Source organism: Xyrauchen texanus, chromosome 10, assembly GCF_025860055.1.
Source record: "Xyrauchen texanus isolate HMW12.3.18 chromosome 10, RBS_HiC_50CHRs, whole genome shotgun sequence".
Taxonomy (NCBI): Eukaryota; Metazoa; Chordata; class Actinopteri; order Cypriniformes; family Catostomidae; genus Xyrauchen; species Xyrauchen texanus.
Genome location: NC_068285.1, coordinates 3,889,251 through 3,909,250, shown reverse-complemented (window position 1 = coordinate 3,909,250; position 20,000 = coordinate 3,889,251). Strand labels below are relative to the sequence as shown.

Below are 20,000 nucleotides of genomic sequence, written 5' to 3'. Positions count from 1 at the left end.
TGGATATCAAGACCAGATTTCCTAATTTGATTCGATGATTCGGATTCACACGGTCTGATGGGTTGACGGGTTCAAATGAAGTTACCCCGCTCTACCCCACACACATGCAGCAGAGACATTTGATGATGTTTACACACCTTTTGTGAATGGGGCCATTGAATGTGGGGTCATATTGAACCGGTTGACCTGTAACAACAAACACAATTACATCAGCGGTTAGTGACATGCATTGCTGTTCATTTGTGGTGTTACGCACTATAAACTCTCAATCAGATATTTATAGCCGCTCTCATGCACGTGGACAAATTTGCTTTCACTTAATTCTGTAATGAAAAACCAGCTGAGAACCGGAAGAACCGGAACTACTAATACAATATTGAGACAGGGAAGTATGTGGCTTCTGCATATATTATCTAACGTTTGCATGCAAGTGTAGAGCAGCACAAATGTAAAAGCGCTCCTACACAAATACCAAACCGTGTGACAACTTGCCCCGACCTGACATTTATGGAACATGTATGTGCTTCATTTTGTCCTAATGCATGCCAGTGTGGTTTTACTGCATGTGCTTGTTTACCCAACAACTATTACCAAAATATGATGAATTTGGATGACAGAATTCCCAAAACATAATTGCATGAGGTAAAACCAACATTTAAATCCTCTGCCAGCGTTTGATATCCACTTAAATGTTTTCAGATTGGACGGCTATTTCCTTTTAAAGCCGCTCATAACCGGGAAAGTTTACACTCTTGTTATAGCGCTGCGGTTGATTGACAGGTGAGTGTTGGCGTATCGCTGCTGCCAGGACACATACAGGACGGATTAGCGTTTACACCTCAAATCTGATATGTTACGCTAATGTGCACTTTTGGACAGTATCGGTTAGGTTTAGGTGTTGGTTTAGTGTAAGCAGGTTCATTTTATTAAATCTAACATTCACCTTAAAAACCTCGTCTGATTACGGCACCATTTCACTCGCTTTTGGCGCCCCCCCCACTGGACATTTCACTGGGAAACTACAGTGAAGAGTGTCATTTTGCAATGATGTTGATATGGTCACATTCACTAGATCAGGATGCATTTGGGTATTTAGACTTTTAACTCAACTTTATAGTTACTAGTGCGGGTCTGCGTATCTCACCGACTATCACACCTGGAGTCGTGAGTTTAAATCCAGGGCGTGCTGAGTGACTCCAGTCAGGTCTCCTTAGCAACCAAATTGGCCCGGTTGCTAGGGAGGGTAGAGTCACATGGGGTAACCTCCTCATGGTGGGGTGTGTGGTGAGTTGTGCGTGGATGCCACGGAGAATACCGTGAAGCCTCCACACGCGCTACGTCTGCATGGTAACACGCTCAACAAGTCACATGATAAGATGCACGGATTGACGGTCTCAGACGTGAGATTCGTCCTCCGCCACCCGGATTGAGGAGAGTCACTACGCCACCACGAGGACTTAGAGCGCATTGGGAATTGGGCGTTAAAAGTAAAATACCATGTGACCCACATGTGGTTTTCGACCATTGAAAATGGATTCGATTTTAAACAATTTACACATGGAGCCACATCGAGAGCCCCATATCTCTGGGGTTTCACCATCTAGGGCCTTAAAAATGAAGATGCAAAAAGGAAAGTTTGTTCTAAACCAGAATGTAAAAGGATATTAAGATGTTTTTAACACTTCTGGAGTTAGAGGCGCTCAAACAACACAAAAAAAGTGTTTTTTTCCCATTTTTGGACTCACACCATTGACATATAATGCAACAAGAGGTGCTGAATTAATGATTAATGTGTCATGTTTAACCTCATATACAAAACAATGGATCACTCAGTAAATACAGATGCATCAAATTCAACAATCTGGTTGAGTTGACACGAAAAGACCCATGTAGTTTCTCAGTTAATCTCTCATAATAACTGCACACAACAATTACCAAAATGTTGTTTAAAATAGTTTTAAATGAAGACTAGCACATCAAGGGCACATCACAAACTACCCAAATACTAAAGTTCTGCAACTTGCATAATCGTTCTGGTTAAATGCGACTGTGTGTGTTTGTGTTGCTCAGTGGCCGGTGTCGGGAGGGTTTGTTGCCTGGCAGCTTCAGTGTTTCGTGTTCTGGCCACACAGGAGAATTATACAGTGAAGTAATGACGCTGAAGCATTTCTGTTCGTTAAACATTAAACATTTCCCCATTTATCTCAAGAGAGACAAAGAGAGAGAAATGGGATCATTTGAATCTTATTTGAATTAAAAATGGAGGTAAATGACATTAACCTGCTGTGTTTAAACTGCTTCAGATGGCAGATTTCACTCAGTGCAACACCGTAACGGTGATCAGATAATCATAATCTCAGCTCAAGTCATTCAACGACATTCCCTCAAATGAAACCTGTCGACCGGGACTGCAGTTGTGTTTGACTGGGTCTTTCTGGAGCTCAGGGTGTGACTCTAAACCTGACGTACAGATGACAGTTTATGTCTATACATTAGTCATGATTCATATTAAGGGCTGCCAAAGTTAAGATGGGACAACATTTGTGTAACACTTGTTACAATGAACAATATTTCATTACAACATTTATTAATGTTGGTTATTGTTCATTTATAAAAATACAATTACTCATTGTTAGTTTATAAATGCATTAATGTTAACTTTTTTCCCCAATTCAGAACGGCCAATTCCCAACGCGCTCCAAGTCCCCGTGGTGGCGTGGGTGGAATCCGGGTGGCGGAGGACGAATCTCAGTTGCCTCCGCGTCTGAGACCGCCAATCCGCGCATCTTATCACGTGACTTGTTGAGCACGTTACCGCGAAGACATAGTGCGTGTGGAGGCTTCACGCTATTCTCCACGATACACACACAACTCACCACAAGCCCCATTGAGAGCGAGAACCACATTATAGCGACCACGAGGAGGTTACCCCATGCGACTCTACCCTCCCTAGCAACCGGGCCAATTTGGTTGCTATGGAGACCTGGCTGCACGCCCTGAATTCAAACTCGCCACTCCAGGTGTGGTAGTCAGCATCGATACTCATTGAGATACACAGACCATGTTAATCTTGGTTTTACCCTTGTGTGACCTTCGGGACATTCTTGTCTTTTTCCTTTTTTTGTCCTATGGAGCAAATACAAGCTTTTCCCCTATTCTCTGTTTGCTGTATTATAGAGACCTGCGGGACAACTGAATACATGATGCAGCTAAAATTGTGTGTGCGTGTGTGTGTGTGTGTGTGTTTGTGTTTGTAAAAAAAACAACAGTGGCATTAAATAAACAAACTGGCATTTAAAGGAATGAATGACCTTTTTGGTAGTTATGATCAGGACTGATGTTGGTCAAAAAATGATCTCATTGAAAGTGGAAAATAATATTAATATATAATATTTTTTGATGAGGACATTTTTGTCCTCTAAGCACCTCTAAGGAGTAACTTTTTAACTTGACGCACAAGGGTTAATATTACGTTAAACATATATGAAGTGCTCTAAAAGTGTTATTCATAAATTAAATGTTAACAAATAGAAATGTTCATTGTTGGTTAATACTAATGCATTTACTAATGCTAACGTACAGGCCTACAACTTTCAACTGTAATGATTTATTAGTATATGTTTAAATTAACGTTATACACAGCACACATATATACATTTTTATTAAAGTTAGCACAAGCACACTTTCCAACCAAACCGTTTCATAAAAAGACGTTTGTTAGGTTTAAAAATGATAAAACAAAACAGCGTTGAGAAGTTTTTGGGGTGCGGTCGTCACTGCTGTAAATATTGAATGTCAAATACTGTATTTAGCTGCTCTTAATAAACTTTAACACTTGCTTCAGTCTTTAATCTTTCTTGTAAACACATACATGAGTTAGCATAGGTCTGTAAACAGTGTAAAAACATTAACTTGATAAACTCAAAAGTACACAGTGCACGAGATGCTTCAGTGGAGGGGAAATCTACATTTTTGTGTCAATTACTGACATGAGTAACAAAGGAGGAAGTCTTATTCTATCTAAACAACCAAAAAACAGGAAATGAATTCTTGAAACCACTGAAATGATTCATGTGAGCTGAAACTCACAGTATTGAACACCAGGACACAAGCTGATAAACCACAACACAAGGATGGTACTGTCAAATATTAATAAACTCTGTGGTTAAATTGCAAAGTCAAACACTGATTAACTAAAACACGTGAACAATAATAAAATGTTAGATTTTGGACCACTGAATTTCCATGAACGTTGCAGTCCTTTGTGATTCCGATATTCACACTTTGAACTTTACATCAGTGCAAGTCTATGGGATTTGGGGGATTTTTAATCGTCCGTTACGGGACAATCGTAAGTCGAATCAATTAGAAAATTCATAGCAACTTGAGTCAGAACAGTCTGAAGGAATGTGCCAAATTTGGTGGATAAATCATTCAGACTCTTTGACTAACTCATTGAAAAGTATCGACTCGAAAGAACGACTCACAAATTGAACATCGCTACGACTATTGGTCACAAGAGCAATCTCAAGCAGCTGAAACATGTCAAATGTACTTTTTATGAACTTGTGTCTTTGATGACTTTTATGCTGAAAAACACTTAAAATGACGGTTGGAAACCTGTAACATAAGACGAAGGAGAGACATGATGCCATTCGAACAAAAATCCTGTCAGACCCAACCAGTTTTTCTACATCTCTCCATGTACAATCCAGTCTCATATTACACCAAACACACATTAACAGTTTTTGCCCTTAGGACGCCGGTGATCAAACGAATGTGCTCATGTTCATGACCTTTACAGTGTCTCGTAAAAGCAAGGGCTGTAGAGTTTATATGCCGTTTTATTTGGTGTTCACTTGCTCCGTGTGACGCTTTAGAGGCATTTACCGTAAACCACACGCACACCTTAATCAAAGAACACAAAACAGCCCTCTAAAACACAGATATATGCTTAAATATTAAAAAGAGCATTCATAAAAGATTATATATGGAATACTCACATGTCGCAGTGATTCAGTAGGAAACATCATGTTACTAATTCGCTCTATTGAGTTGCTATTCTTGGATCAACCCATTCCTATTCTAGCTAGCTAAACTGAAGTAAAATTCAAAACGAGAGGACAAAAAGTTGTGTTAACTTGCGTGTTGCGCTGGTAAATAATTAAGCAAATAGGCTTTAAAAAAACAATCATTAAATTAAAACAATGGAGCCTTCATTCAAGACCCATTAATTAAACAGAGCACAGAATAAACAGTACTTTAAGTTTTAACTTTAGTAGTAGCCACTTGGGTATCTCAGTGTATCTTCACATTATCAAACATATGACGTTTGTGGCAGATTGGACATTTTATGTACGAGTTATAACAGCTTCCTGTTGTCACGCCATGGCGTGCAGTGAAAACTCAAAAGTGTCGCAATGTAGCATCGCCAAGACCTTTAGATTATAACAACCAAATATGAAGTACATCTGATGAAATCTCTTGTTAAAGTACTAGGCCTTAAAATGGCAAAAACTGAGCAAAAATTTAAGAGAAAAATCAAAATGGCTGACTTCCTGTTGAGATTAGGGCATGGGTCCAAGATACTTTTTTGTAGGTATTGGCATGTTACACAGGTGTACCAATGTTCATACATGTAGGTGAAACGTGTATGAAAAGTGCACATCCTTGAATGTTTGTATGTGGCGCTATTGAGCCATTTTGCCACACCTCATTCTGAAACCCGTATTAGATGTACATTTACGCCACTTCTGATGCATGTGCAAAGTTTCACAAGTTTTCGAGAATGTTTAGTATTGACACTGACTATCACACCTGAAGTCGTGAGTTTGAATCCAGGGTGTGCTGAGTGACTCCAGTCAGGTCTCCTTAGCAACCAAATTGGCCCGGTTGCTAGGGAGGGTAGAGTCACATGGGGTAACCAAATTGGCCCGGTTGCTAGGGAGGGTAGCGTCACATGGGGTAACCTCCTCGTGGTGGTGATTAGTGGTTCTCTCAATGGGGCGTGTGGTGAGTTGTGTGTGGATCGTGGAGAGTAGCATGAGTCTCCACATGCTGTGAGTCTCCGCGGTGTCATGCACAACGAGTCACGTGATCAGATGCGCGGATTGACGGTCTCAGACGCAGAGGCAACTGAGACTCGTCCTCCGCCACCCGGATTCAGGCGAGTGACTACGCCACCACAAGGACCAACTAAGTAGTGGGAATTGGGCATCCCAAACTGGGAGAAAAGGGGATACATTTTTAAAAAAATGGAGTAGCCACTGGAACGTTAACACACATTTAGGAATAAGATTGCATGGGTGTCTGAATCGAGAAACAGCAGTAAAAAGGTTTGTATAAAAGCAACAGAAAACATTGGCATGTCCTCATGTAGATATCATAGCAACTGCGTTTATGGGTGTTCATAAAAGTGTGTCTCAGCATATCTTCTTTCAGGAAACTATTTTAAATGATGGGAATGCTCAGTTAAACCGGCTAATTAAGTGATAAAATGTTGGCAGTGTGCCCATCTCCTAAAGCAAAACGAGTATGTGTGCGCGGGCGTGTACGTGTGCGAGATTACCGGATTGTTCCTGGTTTAAATGTTGACCGACAGGCTGGTTACCCAGAGGCGGAGCCTCCAGAGAAATGCCTAATCTTCAGCTCGCTCGACGTGTACTGATAATGGCGACTGGGAAGGAGAAATATCTGGTTGTTTGGCACACAGTAAACACCCTGACTGTAATCATCTACCGTGAAATAGATGAAAGACCAAATGTAAATCTCGAGTGATGTTTGGCCATTCAGAACTCACTGACACAAGGTTTCTGGGCCACTCTGATATTTTGCTCTCGAGATATGACGAGACCCTCCTTCAATACAAGTCTAAATAACTTTTCAACAAGCCACATGAATGATCCGAGGTGTAATTCCCGTCCGTAGCACCAATGTTGCAGGACGTGTCCCACGCTGAAGTTTAATACTTCTAGTGAGCAAATCACTAACCCCGAATAGAAATACACACTCGCTAAGAGACACTTAAAGGCCACTGCGATGAGATCTGACAGATGTTCCTGACACATAACTGATCTTTTAGACTGTGCAAAGTCACTGTTACTCTCTGTTTATGTGGTAAAAATGAGTTTGCAAACACCCACGAGGTGTTTCATTTAAATGAGACGGCTGCAGTTGAGTTGATAACATCCAATAATGTGCATCAGAACAATGTGAAATGAGAAAACAGCTCATGTTTCGTCTAAAAGTTCCCATACATCCTTCTTATCTGCTCAAAGGTAGTGCACCGGAAGAGGAGCGTTGAGACATTTGTCATGATGTCGAAACAGAGTGACGACACTGTTCTAACGGTCTGGTGTTGAACTGACTCGGCTCAGCAGCGAGATCCTTTCACGGAGTGTTCAGAGTAAAAGTGTGATGTGTGTCCAAAGATGAGATCAAAGGGATCCATTTATAATTGAATAATGTCTCTTTTAATTTCCTTTCTGTTCTTTACAGTCAGTTATGGAGCAAAACCAACAAAAATAAACATTTAATTCTGATCACAGTCAGGCGGTCTGTGTATCTCAGCGAGTGTTGGCGCTGACTGTCACTCCTGGAGTCACGAGTTTGAATCCAGGGCGTGCTGAGTGACTCCAGCCAGATTTCCTTAGCAACCAAATTGGCCGGTTGCTAGGGAGGGTAGAGTCACATGGTGTAACCTCCTCGTGGTCACTATAATGTGGTTCTCGCTCTCGGTGGGGCGTGTGGTGAGTTGTGTGTGGATGCCGCGGAGAATAGCGGGAAGCCTCCACACGCACTACGTCTCCATGGTAACACGCTCAACAAGTCACGTGATAAGATGCGCGGATTGAGGCGAGTCACTACGCCACCACGAGGACTTGGAGCACATTGGGAATTGGGCGTTCTGAATTGGGGAGAAAATCCCCCAAAAAAAGATAAGAAAAGGAGGGACGAGTTTAAATGCTGCTGATTGAGCTCAACTTGTACTGAACCCGGATTATTCCTTTAAAGAACCGATTAAGGGGGAAAAGTATGAACATCCGTTAAAAATAACTGTAAAACCGATTTTCGGTCGTCGAAGTCCAACATACATATATATTTATATATACACATACTAAATATATTTACAATATAATACATTACATTTCAACACATCATGTTTGTTGATGGAATACGGGGATTAGTACCCCTTTAAAAACTAGTATTTGACCAAAATGAGGAAGAATTTATGAAAACATAACAATACCCTGCCCTAATTATGACATCACAAAAAAGCATCTGATCTCATGATCCATTGTGACAATATCAAGAATGCGACTACAGTGCTGAGTAAAAGTATTTGCCCCCATCTCGATTTCTTCTGTTTTTGTGTATCAGCCACAACATTAAAACCACCTGCCTAATATTGTGTAGGTTCCCCTCGTGCCCCCAACACAGCACCAACCCGCATCTCAGAGTATCATTCAGACACACTGTTCTTCTCAACACAATTGTACAGAGTGGTTATCTGAGTTACTGTAGACTCTGTTGACCTCTCTCATCAACAAGTGTTTCATACACAGAACTGCCGCTCACTGGATGTTTTTGGTCAATTCTAGAGACCATTGTGTGAAAATCCCAGGAGATCATCAGTTGCAGAAATACTCAAACCAGCCCGTCTGGCACCAGTGCCAAAAACAAAAAACATGCAGTGGCCGGCAGGGATGATTTGCTGCTTCAGAGCGACTTTTTGCAACTAATTGAGGGAAACATGAATTCTGCTCCACCAGAAAATCCTAAAGGAGAACGTCCCGTCATCAGTCCGTGAGTTGAAGCTCAAGCACAAGACAATGATCCAAAGCACAGGAGTAAGTCCACCTCTGAATGACTCAAAAGAAGAGATATTAAAGTTTTGGAGTGGCCCAGTCAAAGTCCTGTCTTGAGATGCTGTGACAGGACCTTAAACGGACAGTTCATGATCAAAAACCCTCCAGTGTGTCTGAACTAAAGCAGTTCTGTGAAGAAGAGCGGGACAGAATCCCCCCCACAGTGTTGTGAACGACTGATCTCCAGATATCAGACGCGTTTGATGCAGTTGCTAAAGGCGGCACGACCAGATATTAAGTTTAAGGGGGCAGTTACTTTTTCACATGGGTGACAATACATTTTTTGCTTCAATGACAAAAATATATATTTGAAAACAGTATTTTGTTTACTCAGGTTGCCTTTGTTTTACATTATATCTCTAAAAAAAATTAGTGTGAAAAATACACAAACACAGAAATCAGGAAGGGGCAAATACATTTTCACAGCGCCGTATAAGCTCAGAGAGCATAATGATATCTTTACATCACCTCATGCATTTAATTTAAGAACACTTTAACCCCACTGAAGTTGATAGAGATCATATTTCTTTCATTGCAGTGAATGACGGAATGATTTTGAGTTTTTGAGTTGAACTGAATTATCAGGTCAGTTTCAACATGGACACGATCAACCTTTATCAAACAAGTCATTGTGCACACATACTGTATATACACTAATACACCTTTGCTTAGCATCTAAATGAGAATGGACGTATGTTTGGAGCACAAGCAGGTAAACAAAGTACAGGTAGGTAAACACAAATAACCACTTTTTGTGCCAAATCACTCTTCCTGTTCCTAACACTTTGTGCAAAACCTCAAAAACACAAATAAACTCAACGTTGCATGTCAGGTAAATGAACACAATAACAATCGGATTAAAGCAGGAAAAGAGCACAGGAACTGCCTATTTAGGAATACTCTGTCCTCTTACCATACTCGGAGCTGTTTTGCTCTTCCTCATGTTTCTTTCCGCCCATCTGCTTAAAATAACAAAACCTCTGAAGTGCTCTCGAGCTCTTTATTCGACCTGATCAACTCCTGTATGTCCGCGCGAGGATGGGGTACACTTGTCAGTAAATCTTTGGAGGAGTAACTAGGCACTGGCGGTGACGTCACAGAACACCTGCAAGCGCTGCCCGCGCGCTCCTGTTGCTCACCTGTGTGGCGCGCGCTCACGCTTACGCTCCGCCCCCCGTTGACGCGTCCTCTGCAGGTGAGTGTTTACTGCAACATTTATTATTTCAACCAGTTTACAGATACAAAACAAATGTAATGACTAGTCCGTTTAAGCAGTAATAAACAAATATCTGACGAAACATACCTGCACAAGGACTAATACAATTAATCTCCGGTGAATGCAAGTTTTTCTCCTTATGACACGTTAATGGTGATTAAAAAACATCAAACATCATATTTTATACATATATGTTATGAGTGACCAGTGTTGGGTAAGTAACTCTACAAAAGTCACTACTAATTACATCTTCTATAGTGTAATTAGATTACTGTTCTATTACTCTGTCTGAAAAGTAACTGCATTACTTATTATTAATTACTTTCTAAAACCCTGATCAACCTCGACCGGATGAAAAATACAAGGATAGACATGAAACTGCTCTTTTAATTCTTCCATATAAATCCTATAAAAACCAATTAATTATTCATGAACTGGCCAAAGAATTTAAAGGGGCAGCATTAAATTAGAAAACACATGTTAAATTCGGATTTTAAATTCACTATTGTTTTAAATATAATTTAGAGTCTATACAGTATTTAACGCAATTACATCAGAAGTAACTGTAATTAAATTACTGAAAATTTAAGCGTAATCCCTTACTTTAATTTTTCAATGAAAAAGTTAATTACAGTAATGAATTACTTAGTAATGCATTGCACCCAACACTGCGTTACACTTGTAAGACTTTCCCCGTTTCCTTGACAGAGATCTTGCATGTGAGGTCTCAACAAATTGTGTTTTACATTTAACAATATTAAATATATTTTAAAATGTTGTATATTTAACCCGAACACACTCATAGTATATTATTGACACACTGACAGCTTCTGTTTATAGTCGTGTTTCTTCATTAGCCTCATATCAGAACATAGTGCAGTTAAGCCAGATAACACGTTGACCATAAATGATTGATATATCAGTGGTTACACACTCTTAGAGTAATGCAAACAACTCAGTGACACGCTGACACACTCACACGTCTTCTGAGACAACTGCAAGATATTTACCACATGTAGCTTGACAATATTGTTCGTTTATGAAGAGAGAGAGCAACTTAAAGCAGATTGAAGATCATTTGTGGGTTTGTTTACATTTGATTTTTTGGCAGTTGGAGTTTGAATTAATGAGCATTCCGTTGGCCCATTTGAACATTCCGTCAATGTAAGTCTATGGGATTTTTCCAGATTTTTGATCATCTACTGTGTGAAAACCGTGTCTGACCAGTTCAACACAGCACACTATTCCGGAACTGTCTAAAGGTCTGTGCCGAGTTTGGTGGATGTAAATTTAAAGCTTTTCAAGCCAACAAACTGTAGTTATAGCAACAATGGCAGAATCCATGATTACTATGGTTAAAGATTAATTTTTCCAAAGAAAGAAGTGAATTCTCTTTAGCACTGTGGCATCAAAAACACAGGAAACACATTTCTGTATCAAATAGTATTTATTAAAACAAAATACACTTATAAAAAAAGCAAATCAACAAAAGTGAATGTTTTTATGGAATGCCAATAGGGACAGTATTTGTGATCAGTTTGTATAATGATTCGGACAGAATTCCAGACTGTATTTGAATACGACTTCCTGGTGGCATTTTAAAAGGGGATTTACGTGCACCAAATGTATTGTTTCCACTTTCCAGATCAGCTGAGAGAAACGAATCATTTGAAGCCAAAAACACAACCTTTACCTTCGTATCAAATTTAAACACCTCTGAGAAAGCAGGTGTCTCCAAATATTTGGGTTGTGTATTTGCTATAAGCTCTTCACTGTCATGTTCACATCATGTTTGTCCTAACACAGGAAGTCCAGGATCACTGCATGATTCCGGACAGTTTTCCAGGCGTGCCAGTCTGCTCTGCTCCAGTGCGATGGCCTCCACCGAGTGTTTACATTTCTCTGAACCGCACTGACAGGTGAAGTACTTGCTCTTGATATCCCAGAAGCGATCGCCGTAATCAAACCTGCGAGATACAGAGAGAAAATGTGTTGGGTAAACTGCCGTATCATAAAAACAGGCGCACGGAAACGATATTGTGACTAACAGGAAGCAACTGCTGCCATAAATTCCTTAATTTCAAAGCCAAGCGGTCATAAAGCAATTACATACGATAGATAACCTGCTTTCCAGAAACATGCATCGCTTCTGCATGCAGGAAAACATCCCGTCTCGTCTCACCCGAGTTCCTGTCCGGTAAAAATGTCCCTGGAGCTGAAGAATGCGATGCGAGGGAATCGCAGGTCCTGATGCAGCATGAACACACGCACCGGGATGATGTTCGGGTCACAGAGGTGGTTTATAAAACGAATGATGTTGCCATAGTAACGTGCATCAATACAGTACACCTCACCATCCTGTGAAAGAGCAGGAAACAACGTCAACACACATCAGCTGCTTTACCGCCTCTGAGTCACTTGCATATCGAGTACACGATGCATGAGAGTTTTAAAGCCTATTCATACATTTCATGAAGGTTTTGAGAGGGGACGTTTTTCGTGAATAATTACTTATATTGGTCTGTTCCTCACACAAAACCGTCGTGCATATGGATTACTTTTATTTGACTTTAATGGTGTTGTTTTGTCATTTTGGAGCTTGACAGCACCAGTTCCCATTCACTTTTATTTTTATTCAAATTTGTATCCCCTTTTCTCCCAATTTTGGAATGCCAATGTAAAGAGAACAATGGAAAGGAGGAGGCGAGAACCGGCATGACAATATAAATAATATTTTAATGTAAAACTGAAACCAAAAGACACAAACACACACATAGGACGGACAGCTGCCCGTAAACGCTCTCTCTCTGTCGCATCACCGTCCACAGTCGGCCTTTATCCCTCTCGGAGGCTTGATTAGCCTGATAAGGGGCCGGGTGTGTAAAATCACGACCCCGCCCCGCCCTCCGCCCTGCCACAGCCAAATTCCCACTACTCAGTATATCCTCGTGGTGGAGCGGTTACTCAATCCTACACTCACCACACGCCCCATTGAGAGCGAGAACCACTAATCACGACCGCGAGGAGGTTACCCCATGTGACACTACCCTCCCTAGCAACCGGCCCAATCTGGTTGCTTAGGAGACCTGACTGGAGTTACCTGCATTTTGGGGGGGTGTCAATAAGTGGTATAATTCAGAAAAAAAAACATTTCTAGTCTCTTGCTTTTAACACAGGGTACAAAAAATAAGCAAGAAATCATTCCAAAATGCTTCTTTGGGATACACCGTTATAATTTTTCTGGCCCGATCCGATTACGATTCCTGAAATCTAGTTATCGGCCCGTACCGATTCCGATCCTAGTGTTAAAAATCCCTTAATCGGTGTAGAATATCTATACCTCACTGTGTGGAAGTATTTTACAGTATTCTCTTATATGTAAAGAAACACAAACATAACTACACATTTCTATATGAAATATGTCAAATATATATATAAATATAGTATCAGCTGCCTAAACGATTACAGACCTGTTGCCTTATCTTCGGTGACAATGAAGATTTTTGAGCGACTGGTCCTCAGACACTTAATCGTCTCGGTCACTCGTGACACCTAACAGTCTGCCCATAAGGCTTCCCTCTATTCCAAAATCTTGAGGACTACCGTTCAGCGTTTAACACAATCATCCCAGTCGAGTTATTTGAGAAGTTTGGGAAATTGGGGGTTCATCAGTCCCTTCCCCACTGGATTCTGGACTTCTTGGAAAACAGTACTCAAGTGGTGAAAATAAGCAATAACCTTTCGGAAAACCCTGTCTATATGCACGGGTGTCCCGCAAGGCTGTATGTGGTCGCCTTTACTCTTTCTATGTACACAAATGATTGTATTTCACATTGTGATTCTGTTAAAATCTTCCCTGCTTGACTGGTGCGGTGCATATGATCTTGTGCTAAATGTTGTAAAAACGAAGGTAATGGTGTTCGACTTCAACCTGGAGTTAAGTGCCTTACTCAAGGACACAATGGTGGTGGCTGTGGGGATCGAACCAGCAACCTTCTGATTACCATCTATGTGCTTTAGCCCACTACGCCACCACCACTCCAATATGATAGTCTAGAAAATGTGTCTAAAATTGTGGGATTTAATCTTACAGACATAAATCACATTTATGTGTCATGCATGAAAGGTATAGGCGTTAAAATCTTGAAAGTTCCCAAACATCCTGCCAATCATTTCTTAACTCCCCTGCCCTCAGGAAGGTGTGTTAGGGCAATTAAATCAAAGTCCACACGTCTCTTAAATAGTACATATTGTGTGTGTCTGTGTATCTCAGCGAGTATTGCCGCTGACTATCACACCTGGAGTCGCTACTTTGTATCCAGGGTGTGCTGAGTGACTCCAGTCTGGTTTCCTAAGCAACCAAATTGGCCCGGTTGCTAGGGAGGGTAGAGTCACATGGGGTAACCTCCTCGTGGTCCTATAATGTGGTTCTTGCTTTTGGTGGGGCGTGTGATGAGACGATGCCGCGGAGAATAGCGTGAAGCCTCCACATGCTCATTGTCTCCACGGTAACACGCTCAACAAGTCACGTGATAAGATGCGCGGATTGACGGTCTCAGACGCGGAGGCAACTGAGAGTCGTCCTCAGCCCCCCGGATTGAGGCGAGTCGCTACACCACCACGAGGCCTTAGAGTGCATTGGGAATTGGGCGTTACACATTGGGGAGAAAATAAATAAATAAAATAAAATAATAGTTCATATTGTAAGATTGTTCAGATTCTTAACTCGTCGCTCTAAAGAGCTCACTGGATTTGAGCGTGGTACTGTAATAGGATGCCAACTTTGCAACAAGTCACCGTGCCCCAGTGCACAAAGCAAGACCCATAAAGGCATGGTTGGATGAGTTTGGTGTGGAAGTACTTGACTGGCCCGCACAGAGCCCTGACCTCAACCCTATCCAACACGTTTGGGATGAACTGGAACAGACTCGTCCAACAGACACACTCCAAAATCCTGTAGAAAGACTTCCCAGAAGTTATAGCTAGGAAGGGGGGACCGACTCGATATTAATGCCTATGGAGTTAGAACGGGATGTCCTGAAAGCTCCTGTAGGTGTAATGTGTCCCTTGGTGTGAATAGACCGTTATAAACTGTCGAGAATTTGAAAATGTGCATAAATCTGCAATACAGGACCTTGTTATCAAGGTCAAAGAGGTATGAGTCGTCTTCTCTCACATCAGCTTCTGCGTCAGAGATCAGCTCACCAACATACCTGCAAAAACACACAAACACAGCAACAATAACAGACTACGCCAATGAAGAAAGAGCTTAAACCAGCATGAGATGGTTCAATGGTCTCTACTGGTCAGGATGGTCTTGTTTGATGGTTTTAGAAGGTTTTGGGCATTCGGCAACTGTTCTGCTGAAAAAATTAAAACAGCTTAACTGGTCTCCTATCCTTGCCAAACTCGCTATGCTGGTCTGGTTTGATGGTTTTCAAGAGTTTTAGACACTTGTCAGTGGGGTTGTCACGATACCATAATTTCAGTTGTCCGTTCCAATACCAGTAAAATGTTCCGATTCTCGATCCCAATTTTGATTTCAATTTAAATAATACAGTAAAATACAGTAATAGCATGTTTCCTTGTTTTTTGGGGGGATTTTCTCCCCTTTTCGGCATGCCCAATTCCCAATGCTCTCTAAGTCCTCGTGGTGGCGTAGTGACTTAATACGGGTGGCGTAGGATGAGTCTCAGTTGCCTCCACGTCTGAGACCGTCAATCCGCGCATCTTATCACGTGACTTGTCGAGCGTGTTGCCGTGGAGACGTAGCGCATGTGGAGGCTTCACGCTATTCTCCGCAGCATCCATGCACAACTCGCCACACACCCCACCGAGAGCGAGAACCACATTATAGTGACCACGAGGAGGTTACCCCATGTGACTCTACCTTCCCTAGCAACCGGCCAATTTGGTTGCTTAGGAGACCTGACTGGAGTCACTCAGCACACCCTGCATATGAACTTGCGACTCCAGTCATTGCATTCGTTTTAATCAAATGAAGTGGTTTAATAAAGATCCTGTCTAAAACACCCAACTTCATAACATTATGAATTAAAACACTAATAAAAACTTCTGTTCAGTACAACAGCACTCTTGCTAATTATGAGAAATAGCTTGAATATAAAACTAATAACAATAATAATAATAATTATTATTACAACAGTAAATATTGCACAAATATTGCAGGTGTTTTAGATGGTTAGGGTTACAAACATCCAGATAAACGGTTGGTTAAATGTCCCAGTGCATTTATTAAAGTGCAAAATGCTGCAGTTGTATTGTATAAATAAATAGTCTGCAGGTGCTGCACGCTTCACAGTGAATGAGAGCGTTCTTATATCATCTGCTACAAAAAGCGCAGTGTGCGATGCTCATAAAATGTGTTTTTTTTAGTGTATGAGCGTCCTAACACTTTCACTTGAAGCATGCAAAACATGCAGCCTGTATATTTCATTTTATTAAATTGCATCCTTTTGTAGTTTAAAAACCACACTGGGACATATCATGATTTTAATGTGATTAATCATCCATTACTCTGTAAAAGTGTCAGAACATGCGATCAAATAATCGCATGAGCAGGAACTAAACGAGTCGGTGCTCGGTACTACCAGTTCTGCATAAACACTGGTATTGATACATCTTTTTATTTTAGTATCAGCTTGGTACTGAAGTACCGATACTGTTGACATCACCACATGTCAAGCTGGGAGACCACCTAAACTAGCTCAGCAGAGAGAGAGAGAGAGAGAGAGAGAGAGAAAGAGAGAGAAAGAGAGAGAGAGAGAGAGAGAGAGAGAGAGACTCACTCCCAGATGAAACTTCCTTGTGGTATATCTTGAAGAGCTCTGACGCCCCAACCCATCTTCTCTGTACGATAAAGCTGCAGACGCACCCTGAAACACACACACACACGTATATGTCAACACAACAACACTAACTATCATTTTATGCAAAAGCACCTTTCATTTTAAGATTCATTCGACATGCAAAAATATTCTAAAACAGGCAATTTATTATGAAAATAGTCGCACGACTCTGAGTAAGTGCGTGCTGATTGGTGTACTTGATTCCAGCTTGCACCACTCGATTCTTGCAGGTTCTGTGACAGGAACAGGCCATGTTGCACTCGAAGATCAGAGGAGGCTCGATCTTATTAAAGTCCTGAAGAAGTCGATGGTCCTGCTGACAACATGTTGTAATGAAGTCTGTGCAGAAGCTCATTTGAAGACATACGATAGTTTTGAGAATCTCAAAAGGCTGTGTTCAATCAATTCTCGCACATTGAACGCGTGATGCGCTGCTATCAAAGAGACGTGAGCATTAAACGCAATTGTTCAGTTAATTAATAACATGCATCGAGAACGGCACCGGAGGAGCATTTAACTTTGTATAATAACATTCTACTATATAATAATATGAATTATTATTATTTTACTAATTAAAATAATTATTTTACAGACTGAGGGTTGAGTCGACATTATTTGTAGTGTGGTGAGTTGTGCGTGGATGCTGCAGAGAATAGCGTGAAGCCTCTATATACACTACGTATCCACGGTAACTCACTCAACAAGTCACGCGATAAAATATGCGGATTGACGGTCTTAGATGCGGAGGCAACATCTCATTGCTGAAAACACATTTGCATTTCTACTTGTGCTGACTGACAGGACGACAAAGAGAGCGCGCTAAGAGTATGACGTCATTGCCGTGGTATCCACGCGACAAGCGTATGACGTCACTGCCGTGGTATCCACGCGCCAAACGTATGACGTCATTGCCGTGGTATCCACGCGCCAAACGTATGACGTCATTGCCGTGGTATCAACGCAACAAGCTTATGACGTCACTGCCGTGGTATCCACGCGACGAGCGTATCACGTCATTGCCGTGGTATCCAGGCGACAAGCGTATGACGTCATTGCCATGGTATCCACGTGACAAGAGTATGACGTCACTGCCGTGGGATCCACGCGCCGAGCGTATGAAGTCACTGCCGTGGTATCCACGCGCCGAACGTATGACGTCATTGCTCTCTGGAATACTCTATTCTGATGGCTCAATGGCACCATCTAGTGGCCTGATATTTCTGAGTAACAACCGCACATCCACATACAGACTGCCCATCTGTGTTCTGTGAGCTGTCTCTCCAGCACTTTGGATCACTGTATGATCTCTTCATGTAAGCTAATACAATAATTTCAACTCAGATCAATGTAATAATAGCATGTAATAAGCTGGATAATGTACAGTCAGTTGGTTGTTATCGCAAAATAAACCCTGACAGGTTGATTCAAGTGTGCTCTGCTTCACATCGGGGTCCTGATCACCTTGACAGGGCTTTTCTGCGATAACAGCCGGCTGAATGTACAATATCCCATTTCTATATTGTGTGCTGTGGTGTTGTGTGTTTAGTGCCACCTGCAGGTGTGTGATGTTGCGGTCGATGTTCATTGCAGACGTTTCACAGTTCTCTGCGATGTATTTGTAGTCAGACGGACAGCCTTCATCATCCACGCCGTTAACACACGGGATCGGAACGTTCTCGTATCCTTGTGCCATGTCACTAAACACGCAATCACAGTTTATTTCCTATTGAATATGGGAAATACATCTGCACGAGATGTAAATCAAAGGCACTGACCTGCAAATGATACGCTCAGTTTGTACGACGTGATTGTTTATTCCCCTACGCAACTTAAGGGCTTTTCACAACTAACACAAATCATCGGCGCGATTAACATTTTGAATCGAAACAATTCCCAATGAGGCACCGACGTATGACTTAAAGCTTCACTATGTGACTTTCGGCCCTCTAGTGGTTAAAAATAAAACTGCATGCGTCTTGCAGAAGAACATTGTTTTGGTTGTGCTTCAGCTCTGCTCCTCTGCGTGGATGAATGTGTGCACCGGTGTGCACATGGATACATCGCATCAGAGTGAATGCATAAATAAATAGCGAAACATGCCATATTTACGCTGTTGTTTTGACTTGTAGCAAACATTGATGTTTTGAAATAAGCAACGTTACAAAAGTTAACGTTCCTTAACGATTGCTAGTCTGATAAGATCAAACATTGTAAAGTTTGTATAACTGCAGTATATTCTGGACAAATAGACCATGGTAGTAACTCATTTATAGATTGTCCTTGTTACCGTCCAGTGCTCAACATCATTTCAAGACTCACATGCACGACGGCGGCACCCCGGCAACAACTCTGGGGGCGTGTTGAAGCGGGTTTAGCTAAACAAGCTACAACCGCTACTAGTGTGTTGAGTGACTCAAGTCAGGTCTCCTTAGCAACAAAATTGTCCAGTTTGCTAGGGAGGGTATGTTCATAGACTACAGTATTAAGAAAGACAAGTTTATAGTGTAAAATTATTTGCAAACATAAAACTGAATATATAATGTGTTTTATTTGCTGTGTACGGAGAATCAATGGTCAAAAGTTACACAAGTGAAATATATTCAAAAACAAACAAATGCATGCATTCATTTTTACAATAACTGACAAGACCACTGCAGAACAAACACTGCTGTCACAGACAAACATAACTCCATAGTTCAACTGATTTAACTACATGCATAACAACATTACATTCATGTTGCATGCAGAAACATCAAAGAACAAAAGCGTTTACAGCCTCTATTAAGAAGGCATATTTACAACACATCCTCAAACATGCAGATGCATGAGTGTGAATTCTGCGTGCACGTGTAAATGTGTGTTTTGCTGCTGTTTGTTGTGTTCTCAACGCGCGCGCTCGATCAGCTGCCAACATGTTGCAGATGCGCGTGAGGAGAGCAACAGCAGCTCGCGCACCGGCGACACAAGTCAAAATAAACGTCCCAAGTCAAAATAAAGCACAACTGAAATTATTTATTTATTTAAAGGTGCACTAAGTCGTTTTTTCCT

General features: G+C 41.4%; 3 protein-coding genes across 4 annotated transcripts in view; 1 reads left to right on the top strand and 2 right to left on the bottom strand.

Annotated features, from left to right (window-relative positions):
• LOC127650075 (choline transporter-like protein 4) overlaps nt 1-9,954 on the bottom strand; it is a 32,831-nt gene extending 22,877 nt beyond the window's left edge. For both annotated transcript variants that reach the window (XM_052135272.1, XM_052135273.1), the window contains exons 1-2: nt 9,781-9,954; nt 138-186 (exon numbers count right to left, since the gene is read on the bottom strand). In XM_052135272.1, coding sequence (XP_051991232.1) covers nt 138-186; nt 9,781-9,826 — 95 coding nt within the window. In that variant the 5' untranslated portion in view covers nt 9,827-9,954. The remainder of the gene's footprint in view (nt 1-137; nt 187-9,780) is intronic.
• Nucleotides 9,908-20,000, top strand: part of LOC127650076 (palmitoyltransferase ZDHHC3-like) — a 21,294-nt gene continuing 11,201 nt past the window's right edge. The window contains exons 1-2 of the mRNA XM_052135276.1: nt 9,908-10,062; nt 11,890-12,002. The gene's annotated coding sequence lies outside the window, so the exon portion shown is untranslated. The remainder of the gene's footprint in view (nt 10,063-11,889; nt 12,003-20,000) is intronic.
• The window catches only part of LOC127650787 (histone-lysine N-methyltransferase EHMT2-like), a 10,768-nt gene continuing 2,637 nt past the window's right edge, over nt 11,870-20,000 (bottom strand). Inside the window, exons 2-8 of the mRNA XM_052136426.1 lie at nt 18,728-18,788; nt 18,505-18,649; nt 17,150-17,265; nt 16,893-16,979; nt 15,218-15,296; nt 12,266-12,441; nt 11,870-12,050 (exon numbers count right to left, since the gene is read on the bottom strand). Coding sequence (XP_051992386.1) covers nt 11,870-12,050; nt 12,266-12,441; nt 15,218-15,296; nt 16,893-16,979; nt 17,150-17,265; nt 18,505-18,649; nt 18,728-18,788 — 845 coding nt within the window. The remainder of the gene's footprint in view (nt 12,051-12,265; nt 12,442-15,217; nt 15,297-16,892; nt 16,980-17,149; nt 17,266-18,504; nt 18,650-18,727; nt 18,789-20,000) is intronic.